This window comes from Mesitornis unicolor, unplaced genomic scaffold, assembly GCF_000695765.1.
Source record: "Mesitornis unicolor isolate BGI_N332 unplaced genomic scaffold, ASM69576v1 scaffold41282, whole genome shotgun sequence".
Lineage (NCBI taxonomy): Eukaryota > Metazoa > Chordata > Aves > Mesitornithiformes > Mesitornithidae > Mesitornis > Mesitornis unicolor.
In genome coordinates, this window is record NW_010169288.1 from 7,982 (window position 1) to 22,739 (window position 14,758).

Genomic DNA, 14,758 nt, shown 5'->3' on the forward strand with positions numbered 1-14,758 from the left:
TGAACCATGATGTTCCAATTCATATTATGTCTTTTTTTGGATTCTCTTACACTTTTCACCTTTTCAACATTCTGAAGCTGTGCGTTTCAGAGTGTAATAATGTGCTATGGGAAAGACATTCTCTTAATTTATTTTAAAACCACAAGCAGTATTTTTATTGGTAATCCCAATTTCTTTTGTGTTAAAAAAATAAAACAAAAATTAATAACTCTTCCCTGCTCATCTTGTTGATATAATTCAAAATGGGATCTGAATGGGTTTAACATCACCTGTAAATTGGAACATCCTGTAAACTGCAAACAACCTGGCTCAATCATGTGGACATCAATTGAAGCGTTCTTATACTTAACTTGAGAGAATTACTTTCTATAGCTAAAGAGCTGTTTATTTATAAGAAGTATTGAATGACATACATGAATTAAAGAAGTTAACATAAATTCCTTAGGTAAGCCATTGCTCAGTCTGTTCAGTGAGATCCAAGATTCATTATCAAGTGACTTACTTCTCATTTGTTCAGAAGCTCCAGCAATCAAATAGTAAAAGATATGAAACGTTCGCTCATCTTTAGCCTGACGAATAGCACGGGATTTTTCAAGCAAATCTGTTTGTCAAGCACGTTAAAAAAATAACATATTTCAGTCCTTCCTTAATTGTGCCATCAGCCTCAGAACCATCAATAACATTGCTGAAATGTTTGCCACGAGCTTGTCTAACATGAACATGCACAATGAGTTCAGCCTCCTACCTCTTATTGTATAGCAAATGCTGGTAATAGGCACCCCACAATAGACATAACTGCTTCTAAAATCAGATATATAAATACAGTACTCACAATAAAATTCACACCACTTTTATAATGAAGTAGCAATATGATTCTTTGAACGTAAGGTGGAGCTGCTAGAAAAAAAGATCTTGAGGCCAGTATTGTAGGTATCAAAGCAGTAAAAGCGATCTTTATTTACAGTCTATTTTTGTGACTATAAACTACCAAAAATGAAGTTGGTGATAGTGTATTTTAATAGCAGTCAGTGATTCACACTTTAAAAGTTATAGTACTATAGATAAAACATCAGTGAAGACCAAAAAAATTAATATCTGACTTTTTTGTAAAGATCATTTGTCAAAGGAGGAGCAGAAACTGTTTGCTTGTTGTTTGGATCTACTACCAAGAGATAGGGCCCTTCTTCTGCATCTTTCTCATTTGTTGGAGCAAGTGGCTCCTTCTCAATGCAAAGGAGAGCAATCCAGCACTGATGAATCTAGCAACATAGGGAAGAGACAAAGGTACTTGGCGAGCAAAGTCAGGCTAAGCTGAAATGTCTGTAATTTTCTCCTGAAAATATACATTGAGGTTATTGATCTATAGCTCGCTACTCTGGGTGTGTCGTTTGAAGCAGCAGGGCAGTGTTTAGGATCCAGAGCAGAGATGTTCTCTGGAAACATCAAGAACTTGATGCTATCTGGGGCATCAGCACCAACAAAATACTTGCTTCACTTTAGTCAAATGAGTTTCCAGAACATGTCATTTCTGACCATAGGAGTTTAACTTTTGTTATGCAGAGATCAAGGCAATTTCAGGATAATTTCAGGTCCTTTGGTTTGCCAGAGAGGGACTGTAAGGACAGCTTTTCTGACTTCACCGTGTTCTTTGGTTTTCTCTGTCTCTTCTGTCTTTATTAATATAAAGTTTTTAGAGGGCTGGAAGGGAAAGTTGTATTACTTCTATTAAAATTGCCCTTCAGTCCTCTAGACATGAACTAGAAAGCAGCCACACTAGGTATCATATAGACTTCTCCCTTACCAGGTTCTTCTCAATGCTTTTTCTTGGAATGCCACTATCTCAGTAAAACATATATGGCCTTTGCTGTTTCTAAACAGCAGGGCACATTTGGCCACAGGCAGGATTATGCAGTCTGCATTACAGAAGCCAGGGTGCACAGGGCTGAGGGTGAGATTGTACTGAGCGTCCAAAATTCATCCCAACATTCAGTCAGGACTGGGACAAAGTGGACTTGAGAACTGGGACGTACTCTCCAAGTTCCTGGGTAAACCATAGTGATAATACTATAAAACCATAGTGATAATACATTTGGTGTTTTTTCAAAGTGCCTGCCAGAGCACCAGTAAGAAACAGTAAAGTTTTGAAACTTTTGATGCAGTCGGTAACGTAGACCATAGGGAACTGGTGTTACTCATGCAAAATCACACTGATATGAAACAAAATGACCGCATGGCTCTCAAGATCACATGCAATCTTATCCACAAAACAATCTTTTACCAGTATGGTGCATCGATTTTCTGAAGCTGTATATGTGGAGTAGCACACTTGCCTATAGCTGAGAAAACAGACATGAAAATGTAAACATGAGAGTAAGACAAACTGAGGAGCTGGTATCAGCATAAATGGAGCCACTTCCCTCCATATTTGTTTATACCAGCCTCAGCAATATTTGTTTTTCTTAGACATGCAATAGAGTTTGTTTATCTTGCTTTCTTCTGCTCTCCTAGTCAGCTTCTAGTGCAGCTCACAGAAAAGGATACAAGTCTCTATGTTTGCTCCAACAATGTAGCCTGTCACATCAAAGTTGATGCGGATGAATTTGCCCTGTGAACAAAAAGAAGATCTGGATTGGGCTGTTCTTTCAGGTTATGCCAGGTATTCCAACATTCATATTTAGCCTGTTTAATAAAATATGTACATCTTCTTCTTAAGAATAACATGCTTGATTCCCTCCTGCTGGGGCAACCTGTGGAAAAGCCTGAAAGGATGTGAATGGCTCAAATATTCTCTCTGCAGAGATTCGCACTCACTTTTCATTCAGGCATGTAGAGGGACCAGGCTTTGGAAGCTGTAAGCTTGATCTTTAATCTTATGTAAGGCCAAATTACTATTCTAAACTGGTTTTAAGGGATTAGTTTTAAGACGGTCTTCAGAGAGAAGCACTGATGGAGGGCCACTGTCTGTATCTTGTGTTTTAAAAGATGCTGTACCTTCCCCCTGCATAGACTCAATTGGATTTTTTTCTACTTACAAATCTGGAGGAGTTGTCATTCTTCACAGTTTTGGCATTTCCAAAAGCTTCAAGAATGGGGTTTGCCTGTAGAAGCTGTTTTTCCAGCTCACCCTAAAATTCATTCAGACACAGTTAACCCTAAACTTCATACTTAATTAAAACCAACACATGCGCCCTGGAGAAAAATGTGAAAGATAATTTCAGCCTCTGACTTTTTTTTTCTGAGTACTGTAGTTCATGTGGATTTGCTTTCATTCTTTTCATTTAATCTTTGTGTTACATATTTGTGCAGTTGACTGCTGTCCTGTATACATGACCCTTTTCCAGCCCTGCTGCCTGTGACAGATCAAAGTCTATTAATCTGTTGAGCATCATGACTGGCCTTTCTTAAAAAAAGGGACATACAATGTTTTTGGGTTTTTTTTCAGTTTAGTATCATTTTTTAAAGGTATATTCTTAAAGGAACCTCTAGCATGTCTTCTTCAAGTTAGTTTACTGAGATCCTATGCTAGCAAATGACAATGTCATTTGAATAACTTGCCGAGAATAATTTTAATGTAATGCAGCACAAAGCTACAAAGCAGATTTCATCAAGTCTATTAATAATGATCCATGCAAGGCTATTTAGGTTAAATATGGAAATGCATTGATATATTTCAAGCTAGGATAATGAATTCTCATGCAAACACACAAACTTTGTATTATATTGTTACTTGTGATTGGTAATTGCTAATGAAACAAATCATGCAATGAAACAAGCATGCATTTAATACTGCTATTTCTAAAAACTTAATGAAGTTGAAAAAAATCCTTTGCTTATGAATACAGCTTTTTTTAACTTTTCATTCAGCTCTGCCCTAGGAGGTCACTCACTTTCCCATTTGCTTCTTGTCATCCTATTCTTTGAGTACTACTTTGAGTAACATGCATTATTTCAGATAATCCACCCTGAAAAGAAAGATTCCTTAATAGATAATATGATGTAATTTAAATAATTACAGTTAGAAAATAAGGCAATATTTAGGCTGAATCTAGTGGAAATAATTTGGAAAATGAAAGTGCTTCCCAATTAATGTGCAAAACTGGTAACCTTTTTCTAAATACTATTCCTGAATGTCTTGTAATGTATGTGATGAGAGCTGCCTCAAAAATGTCAGTGAAAAGCAACAGATTGTTAACAAATGGCTAAACTTAACTGCATGGTCCCGAGATGGGAGAATGAGCACCTTCCTGAGAGTGTGGATCTTTTGAGACCTAAGGCATCTGTCAAAACTGCATTTTGCAAAAGAAGAAAAGAAAAATCCCTGCCAAAAATCCCCCAAAACTTACTACCTAAGAGTTGAAGGAAGAAGGAAGGAAAATTTCCAAATAAGTTAATACAGGACTCCTAAAATAAGTAATGAAAAGGCCCTGAAGTTTCTCTGTACTGAGCAGCTCTTTCCAGTTACACTCTGTAGACTTAAATTATGAGCGTAGCGTGTTGCTGAAATCAGATGATGACAGCTAAAATAGAGCCTTGTCTGCTAAACTGGTACTGGTACTACCTGCTTCTAGTGAGAGCTGACCTATGCCATAAACTTGGGGTATAAAACTGTGGCTCCACATTAACAGCATTTTATGCGGCTCTAAGTCCACTGAACTCCACAGAATTCCCTGTGCCAGCAATGGACTAGTTTTTTTTTGTGGAGAACTTGTAAACTGAAATACTAAATTAACAAAGGGGCAACACATTGACTTTGTCATAGCCAAAGTCTGAGAGGCAGCAGTCATAGTGGGGAAAAAAAATGCATTTAAAAAAGAAATCCCATTTGTCTGTCACAAAAAATATGCCAGCAAACCTGCCTATATCCCCAAATATATTGGTATGCTGAATGGCACACCACAATGCAGGAAAGCCTGTAACAAACTGCTGTAACATATCTGCAGAGGACTGCTGCAGTGAGAATCGCTCTGTTACACATCATAGCAGCAAGCTAAGAACATGCTAACTTTTGTGGATGTGAACAATTCTCAACAGTTACATGAAAATGTCAAATTGAAAGCAATATCAAACAGAAAGCATGCAGCCAATCAAACTGATGAAACACCATGAGGTTTAGGAATTATTTCACAACAGTCCTAAAAAGTTCAACCTGAAGCACAAAAAGCATTTGGGTATTTTTATTCAGAAATTGCACTGCTTAATTTCAGGCTGAGTGGCTCTTTCAGGATCGTGGGAAATTTCATTCAAACTACATCAATTGGAACACACATAGAAAAGAGAGTGATGTTTGAAAGATGACCCTGCCTGTGTCAGACCTCATTCTTTACAATGGAGTCTGATACAGTTAGGGTTGATTTGTGAGAGCATTTGGTGCTATTGTTGCTTTTTATCATACAACACATTTCAACAAAATCTCTCTTAAGTTTTCGAGGTGCAACAATAGCATGCAGATCTACACTCAGTGCCTTGAACACACATCAAACAGTCTAAGTTACTCACGTAAGAAAAAGATGGACCTTGCTGTGTTGAATAACATGGTATAAAACAAGTGTCAGTATCATTTCCATTACACAGACATTTTTATTGTTTTTCCTGTATTAAACCAATACACAGTTTCCATGCAAATAAACCCAGAATACTAGTACAAACAATTGCAGACATACCAAGAGTACAAATGCCATTAACATATATAGAACATTTTAACTGAAGGAAAAAACCCTGAAGCCAAGAGATGGGACTTGGATCCAGTCCTGGGTCAGTCTCCCAGGACCAGACAAGGACAGATACTTTTATGGTAAATCCCCAGTTCTTCTCCGGTGTAACTGAGGCATTTTGTTATTAATAATTTTTTTAATCACTGAAATTGCAGTGTTAGTAGTCCCAGTCACTGAATCAGTATTTACCAGCACATTATAGAACAACGGAGCCTTTCCCCCAGCTCCCATTGGGTGGATATTTGCTATCAGGTCTGTCTGGGGGCACTTTGATCCCGAGACCCACATTATTCCCCCAGGGAGTCAGCAGCACTGCAGCTACATGCCTGTTAGGAATGGCCTTGAAACCACAAGTTCATTTCCCCCAGCCCCTGAGCAGGGACTCAGTAGGAAGAAATAAGTTTTTTGCATAAACATTGAACAAAGGAAAACGTTTCCTTTAGCCTTGGACTGTTTCCACTAAATTGGATCACATGTTTCTAGAAAATGCTACTGAAAGGGACATCTACTCCCTCCCCTGCTCCAAAGCAGAGTCTGCTGTGCATGAACAACAACTATTTCAGATGTCAGAGGCCTGGCCGCACATGCTGTGCCCTGAGGTGCTGCCTGCTGCCATACAGGGCAGGCCACGGCAGCTGCCCCAGGCAGTCCAGGTGCAGTCATGGAATTTTTATTTAATTTCACTGCCCTCCTAATGATTTTGGGCGTAGTCTTTCATTTGGGACACACTGAATGGAGCCTGTTGTGTCACAAAAGTGAATTACTATATTTTTTTGCAGAAGTTTGAGTAACGTTCAGAAGCGACCCAGGAGCTGGAGCTGTATCACTGGGAACTGCAAAGGCACCTCAGGGCTTGGCACAGCAGTGGTTGCCTGGAAGGGCGCAGGTACGAGCCTGAAGCATGGTTCAGAGCAAGAAAATGAACTTCAGTTACTAAGGCAAGACTATTATAAATTTTGAAGGAAGAAAGTACTATTAAAAAATTATACCTTTCAAAATTGTTCTCTCTGACAGGAGTAAAAGGGAACGATAAGTTTTATGCTAGGACTCTGTGTTAGTAAAAAAACTTACTTGCTAACAAAGCTTGTCAAAACTTTGGAAGTTTAAATGCTGGTAGACATTTTTGTGATGCATTTGGAGAATGTATTAGTTAAAGGCTTTCCAAACTTAGTTGCCCGAGGCCAAGGGTAAAATAAGGACCTGAGCCCTTGCAGGCTTTTAGGCCTTCATGCTAGGATAGAAATGGTAAGCTATGAATATTTATCTTCTAGCAAAGTACAGTCTGATTTGATGCCTAAGGAGGTGTCAAACTAAAGTTTTTTTTCCATAAACATAGAGCTGTGATGTAATTACGTACTCTTAATATGTCGACTCTTTGGCAAGCCACAGACATGGGCTTGCTGTCAGCACAGGCAGCTCAGCACAGCCCTGACGGGCTGGAGGAGGAGTTGAGTACAGAAGAGCTCACTTACAGTGACGCTGGTGTCCTTTTTGCCCTTATGGGATGATGCAACAACAGCCAGGTACTGAATGACCTTTTTGGTATTTTCTGTCTTGCCAGCGCCAGATTCACCTCTGAGGGGAAAGTAAGTAACACAAAAGAAGATAGGTAATTAGTGAGGTATTTAGTGTAGACAAACAGGACTGGAATCTTCCTGGCTCAGTATTTACCCCAGAACACCATCTCTCCGAATCTACCTGACCTCAACAGGCAAAGAATGTGTTATCAGAGCTATATTTCTGTCCCATTAGTATTTTGACTGGATATTGGGCCATTTAAGGCAATTCTAAAACATGATGCATTTTTGAACGGCAGTTCATCTTGCTTTGGCAGTATCTGAGCATTTATGGGAAGCATAGCTGGCAGGGAGTCTGCTTGTGTTTTAAGACCAAAAAAATATAACATTAATTATGATGTGGTGCAGCAGTAAGAAAAAACACCGGCAATAATAAAGCTATTAGAATAATAGTCTTCTGAAACTCTGGCATTAAAATAGACAAACAGCTTACATTGGTGCTGGAGGATAAGCAAATTATCCTGCCTCATCTGAACTCCCATGTTCAAATGCTCCTCGAATTCAGTGAGACCAAGGCTGGGACTGCCTGAGGTCCCTGCTAACCTGGCGTAAAGGACATGTCCTGTGGGGAGATATTTAACCAGCACCCCAGCGTATCCCAGGCAGCGTCTCTGGACAGCAGGGAGGCAGTGGTAACTCTTCACCTCCCAAAGGACTTCCAGGGTTAAGATTATTTACACCTCCTAAGCCCTCTTTTAAAGTAAAACGCTGGTGTTCAAAGTACTGGTACGTAGGCCGTATTTATACAGTCTTTTCTTGGAAGAACATTACCAGCCGACTTTTCTTTCTTTAAGTGTCACATTACATCGTTTCATGTCTTCTAAATACCTTTGGCTCTGATAATTATATAGATTAAAATGTTTTTATACTGTCCTGTCTCAGCAATCAGAAAGGGCATTAAAGTGGCTGTGGATGTAATAAACTGGTTCTTTCAACAGTATCAAGCTAGTGCTGTGAGGAAGGCAACAGTCTAAATGTAAGTTGAACCTCTTTGTCTTTGGATTTGAAATAAAATGGATTTATAAACAAAAAGAATAATACATTCAAGAATCCCATGGATCAAATCTTTTGAAGCTGAAATTATTTAGCTGGATTCATTGCAGTTCTGCTTCTTTTCCTAATTAGGAAACATAGGAGTTAATTTTCCCTGTCAAGGGACCAGTGATAAATGGACATTAAAAATATGAGTAAGTGCTGGGCAGAACTTTCAAGATGGGATGGAAATGAGAAACAATTCCTGCCTGAGATACAGCACAATGAGAAATGTTTCTTCTGGCTTTTAGAGTTTTAACCAGAAATAACTGAGATGAATATGTCCCTTTTCACAAGACCTGGGCTAATTTGCACAGTTTAGAGGTTGGATTCATCTCTGCCTGAGCTGCAGTGCCAAAACATTTCCATGTTTTATTGATAAAAATTAAGTGTCCTGGGAACAATTCCAAACCAAGCACACCAATTTGAAGACATATGCATACAAAGTTTTCAAATAAATTTACCTTACAACTTTGTTTCTTTGGAAAAAAAACAAAACAACAACCCCTTTCTTCAAACAAACTCCGGACTTTGAATGATTCCATTTTATTAAAGGTTATTTGTAGTTCATCACTACATGAATTACATTTCCTTTCTCCCAGGGCAACAGTGGCTTTCCCCTAAATCCCTGTGAGTATTACCATATATGGCATCATTTTACTTGTAATTATCCTACCATACTGTAATGCTTAAGTTACTTAATATTTTCTTCTGTGCTTTCATCCTTAACTCTTTGCTCCTGCACAGGCCGAGAGTTTTCCTATTTTCTGCAGATAGACTTTGAGGCTTTAACTTCCTTTTGAAATGGACAACAAAAAAAATTCTCAGCGTTAAATGGAAATGCTTCAACATGAAATGGAAAACAGACAGGATCTAAACAGCTACAAGTAGGAAAAAATTCTCAAAGGTCAATAAGTAATGAAGAATAATGTACGTAGGTGATGAATACATCTGATTTCTCAACACAACAGACCATTTTTAAATGTCCACGACAATAGACAGGTCTGATACACAAGTATCCATTAAACAACATTAGTAGCCCTCAAACTCTGAAGGATACATCACAGCTGTATGGCAACATCTAGATTTCATCTCAGTGATGAAATGCCATGTGTTTGAAAATTAACTAAGGAGGAAGAATGGCTATATCAGGTTCGATGTCTCTAAAGATCAAGAAGCTTATAAGGGGGAAGACCCAGGAGGAGAGCATATGAGTTTGCTTCACAGATGGATGAAATTCTTCCTATAACTGCTGAGCTGTAACAGAATTGATCACGCTGGGTTTTTTCTCTACCACCATTTCTGGGGTGGCAGAAACAACTTTCATTGTGAGACAGTATGAGGAATCCCACCTGATTTAAAACCTACATACTCTCTTGAACTCAGAGACTGAATTTTTAAAGGTGGGTCCTTTTCTTGCAAGCATCTTTCAGTGGTTTTGGTGTGTACCATACACAACAGGGGTTCCTCCCAGGAAGCATCCGATTCTCTCTTCTGAGTGGCTGTTTTCCTCAGTCTTTACTCCTAAATTATGTTCCAAAGTGGGAGTTCACCATATTAAATGTTGTTACCATTCTCCTAATCATGATCCTTTATACAGTATAGAATCATTCGGTTGGAAAAGACGTTTAAGATCATTGAGTCCAACCATAACTCATCCACTACTAATTGGTATCTCTAAGCACCTCATTTACCTGTCTGTTAAATACCTCCAGGAATGGTGACATGACCAATTCCCTGAGCAGCCTGTTCCAATGCCCGATAGCCCTTTTGATGAAGAAAGTTTTCCTGATATCTAATCTAAACCTCCCCTGGTGCAACTTGAGGCCATTTCCTCTCATCCTATTGTTTGTTACTTGGGAGAGGAGAGTAACCCCCACCCTCGCTACCCCTTCCTTTCAGGGAGCTGTAGAGGAAGATAAGGTCTCCCCTCAGCCTCCTATTCTCCAGGCAAAACACCCCCAGTTCCTTCACCTGCTCCCCATAATTCTTGTGCTCCAGATGCCTATCCAGCTTCGTTGCCCTTCGCTGGACACACTCCAGCTCCTCAATGTCATTTTTGGAGTGAGTGGCCCAAAACTGAACACAGAATTTGAGGTGTGGCCTCACCAGTGCTGAGTCTGTACTCAGGGAAGGATCAATTCCCTGGTCCTGCTGGCCATGCTATTCCTGATGCAGGCCAGGATGTTGTTGGCCTTCTTGGCCACCTGAGCACACTGCTGGCTCATGTTCAGCCAGCTGTCAACCAATACCCCCAGATTCCTGTCTGCCAAGCAGCTCTCCAGCCACTCTTCCCCCAAGCCTGTAGCGTGGGATGGGATTGTTTTGGCCGAAGTGCAGGACCTGACACTTGGCCTTATTGAACCTCATACAAATGGCCACAGCCCAACATCTCAAATTATTCTTGTTGCCTGCCATACAGAGAGGCAGCACATCTACTGCCTCTGTTCTTTGCACCCAGGTCAGATAGGCAATACAAAAAAACAGATCAAAAACAGATCCTGTTGCACAGTTCTGATGAGCCCAACACCAGTACTTAACTTACTTCCTATACATGTTTTCCTCCTAAGAAACTCCTTAGCTTTCCAAGATCAAAAGGGTCCACGAGGCTTACAGGCTTCCTGTGTTAAAAACACCACTCTCACATTGTGTGGCATAGTTTACATTTATACTTCCCTCACTTCTTGTCAGGCATTGTTTTAGGAACTCAGTCCAGGATTTAAAGCACATAAATTCACATATACACTACTCAGCTATAACAGAATTTTTGCACCACATGAGCTACTAAATTCTCCATGACTCCATTACTGTCACCTTAAATGAAAATTATCCTGGTTAGATCTGTTTTCCAATTAGGACAAGTTGAGCGTAGCAAGTCGGCCCCACTGCTGTGGAGCGATCCTGTGGTATAGCTAGAACTGTTGTACATTTGGGTATAACTGGGAAAAATCGGGTAAAAACCTGTATTTTTTGTTGCATGTTTGAAAGCTTTCTATATGAGACTTAGCTTAATTCCAGTTTTGGAAACATTTAAAAAGTAACAGCAGAGTTTATTTTCAGCATTTGTTTCAGTAAGCAATGAACCACAAAAATTGACCGTTCATACATCTCTTAATCTGGCTGTGCTGGCCCTGCAGGAAGCCTCTGTGCACAGAGCAGTCAGTGAGGTCCTCTAAATCCCATTAGGGCTTGGCAGGCTCCATCCTGCAGTATAAGATGTGCAAAGATCATTAAAATCTTTGTCCTAGACCAGCTCTACCTTCCTAGAGACCTGGCTCTGAAGCCAGCCCATGGATGCTACTAGTTTACTTACAAAAATGTTCCCCAAAGAGCTGGTTCAGCCCCAAGCCATCCCGGATGTCTGTGTGAGAGAACAGCAATGCTTCCCAGCCCCAGCCTCTGAGACTGACTGAGCTGGGAAAGAAAAGAGTTCAGCACTCTTGTCGAGGAGTCTTTTGATGAATGGGGCTGTGCAGTTTGGAGTATGCTCTGGAAGACTCTGCTTCTCACCATGCATCAGGGGAGAAAGCAAGCTGAGGTCCCACGGCCAGGGAAGACTCTAGAGAGTTTGCCAAAAAAGAAAGAGGGGAGGACAGGGAAAAGGGCAGGATGATCACTGCCTCATGAAGTCTGTTACTGTATGGAATTAAGTGGAAATAGCACCCTGCTACCATATGTTTTGATAGAAGCTATTCAAACTAAATGCATGTATAAAAAGGTAATAAAAAAATCTATTTGATTATAAAATGTTTAACAAGCATTTGTTTTCACAGTCTTCACGTTACCTCCAAAATTCAGAATGTTGATCAGATTTTTTTGTCATTTATTTAAGGTGGTTTCTTGTTTAACTGAAGCTTGTGCAGTTATTTTGGCCACATGTGCTTTCTAGAAAATGTTATGCCCGCTCTTTTCAGGAACTGGCTAAAATATGATACCCCAAGATCAGACAGCTTTAAGAGAAGATCTTTAAAGAAGCTATGTGCTTAGGTATACAAGAAAGCATCTGTGGAATTTTTAGTAAAAAACCTTTTGAAAACTCCAGCAGGATCCATTTGTATCTGTAAAAATTGAACAACTTAAAGGCCAGATGTCTCCTTTGAGGGCTGGAGCCTTTACTTACATTGGAGGAAGTTTGGAAAGTCACAAACATTGCTAAGTCCAATTCATGCTTAATTGCTGATGCAATGAGATTGCTCAGGTCTCTGAGTAACTACGGTTTTCTTGGGATTTTTCTGTCAGCAGTATCTAATGTTCTGGTCAACACAGATGAACATAGTCTTTGCAAGAGTAAAAACAGAACGTTGCTTGGCAAACTCCTGTGTCAGAGAAGAGAGACTGCGGTAGGAGGTGGATCAGCCCAGAAGGCACCCACATCCTGAGCTGCATCACAAGAAGTGTGGCCAGCAGGACAAGGGAGGTGATTCTGCCCCTCTGCTCTGGTGAGACCCCACCTGGAGCACTGCATCCAGTTCTGGGGTCCCCAACATAGCAAGGACACGGAGCTGCTGGAACAGGTCCAGAGGAGGCCTCAAAGATGATCAGGGGCTGGAGCTCCTCCCCTACAAGGACGGACTGAGAGAGTTGGGGCTGTTCAGCCTGGAGAAGAGAAGGCTCCGAGGGGATCTTATAGTGACCTTCCAATACCTGAAAGGTGCCTATAAGAAATCAATAAGAGCTGTTCACTAGGGCAGGTAGTGATAGGATGAGGGGTAATGGTTTTAAACTAGAAAAGGGCAGATTTAGACTGGGTATGAGGAAGAAATTCTTTACTGTGAGGTGGTGAGACACTGGCACAGGTTGCCCAGGGAAGCTGTGGATGTCCCCTCCCTGGAAGTGTTCAAGGCCAGGTTGGACGGGGCTTTGGGCAGCCTGGACTGGTGGAGGTGTCCCTGCCCATGGCAGGGGTTGGACTGGGGGAGCTTTAAGGTCCCTTCCAACCCAAACCATTCTGTGATTCTATGATTCTATGAGTCTGCACTGCAGCATGACTAAACATAAGTGAGTTTTTGGCAGTGTCCACAACTATTTTTTACAATTTAGGTACCAGGCTTTGAGTCTATAGTTGTTTAAAGAAAAGATCCCAGCTGATTAACACCATGAAGTCTTCAGTTATTTTTATATATTTCAGGCAAAAAGATAATTTCTTGAATTTTTTAGCAATGCTATGAAATAATGCAAATTGCTTCCACTTGGCAGCTGCACAGCTGAAAGCCAAGTTAACGCTCTTCTTTCTGTACAGCCAAAAAAGCCAACAAGGATGATAAACCAGTAGTGCTTAAAATTATGTACATTAGTTTTAGCTTGACTAATCTTTTTAGTTCAAAAGACATGTGTTAGGACTGTTTTAAGCTATGGGTCATGGTGCCCATCCAACATACAGCAGTTATTTTAAATGTCTCAGTGAATTACTTACTGTGGCTACTTTCAAAATGGGAAAGACTTTTCATTCTATCTGTTCTATGTGTTAATGGTGTGAAACACCTCATGTTTCCAGCTTAGCTGACTAGGTGAAAAAAAACGAGTACCTTTCTTAAAAATTCTATTATTCCAAAGTTAAAAGAATATGTGAGGATTTACTAATGGCAAAATAAACTGAAGCACAGGAATAGAAGGAGGAAATGCATATTGTAAATTAGTCTTCATTACTGTGATATGTTTCATCCTGGGAAGAAAGTGATGGTCAATTTTTACATCATCATTGCACCAATTTTAGATTTCTTTTTGTTATTGATGCATTTTTTTGAGAGATTCTTCATTCATATACTTGCATGTAATGAAATCTTGTTACAACAGAGGTCAGAGCTATGCTAGCCCTTATGGTAATGGATACAGTATATAATTTTTACTTCTTAGGTGATGATTTTTTCCCAATCAGCAGTGGTACTCACAGGTAACTGTATGGCTGATGATCAGTAGCAGTGCTCTTTAAAAACTGTAGCATAAATGTATATTCAGTAGCTACATTTGGAGAGAGAACCTAAAACAGTTCAGTTTGTGGAGTAGTGAGCTGTGCATGACAAAGCTTATTACAGTACAATCGCTGCCTGACCATGATGCGGCAACTGGATCTTGCACTGGTGCTGTCTGAGCACCGCAGGTCACAGCTCAAGGAGGAGGCCTTCAGCAAAATCAGAGTTCAGACCAGGGCTGGATTAGCTGGTTTTTCACTGTTGTCTGAACTGGTTATGTAGAGACTGCAGAAAGATCCAACCCACATGGTGCTGCTGAGCCCTCTTGGCCAACACTCCCCTGCCCTGGACACAGGCTCCAGGGTGCTCATGGCCAACAGAGAGGGATCCAACCTTTCCTGTTCCAGCTACAGTGTGTGCAAACAGCATGAAACAACAGCATGGGCATAAAAGATCGTACTTTTCTACAGTGACAACTGAATTAGGAAGCTATGATGAGCTACCAACAGCTGAAAATGCAAAGCGGTTC

General features: G+C 40.3%; 1 protein-coding gene across 1 annotated transcript in view; it reads right to left on the reverse strand.

The window, feature by feature from the left end:
* Positions 1 to 14,758, reverse strand: part of LOC104536628 (myosin-11) — a gene marked incomplete at its 3' end in the record, with an annotated part of 36,595 nt that overhangs the window by 7,628 nt on the left and 14,209 nt on the right. Inside the window, exons 4-8 of the mRNA XM_010179297.1 lie at positions 7,184 to 7,286; positions 5,497 to 5,517; positions 3,033 to 3,125; positions 2,542 to 2,605; positions 503 to 601 (exon numbers count right to left, since the gene is read on the reverse strand). Of these exons, the coding sequence (XP_010177599.1) occupies positions 503 to 601; positions 2,542 to 2,605; positions 3,033 to 3,125; positions 5,497 to 5,517; positions 7,184 to 7,286 (380 nt within the window). The remainder of the gene's footprint in view (positions 1 to 502; positions 602 to 2,541; positions 2,606 to 3,032; positions 3,126 to 5,496; positions 5,518 to 7,183; positions 7,287 to 14,758) is intronic.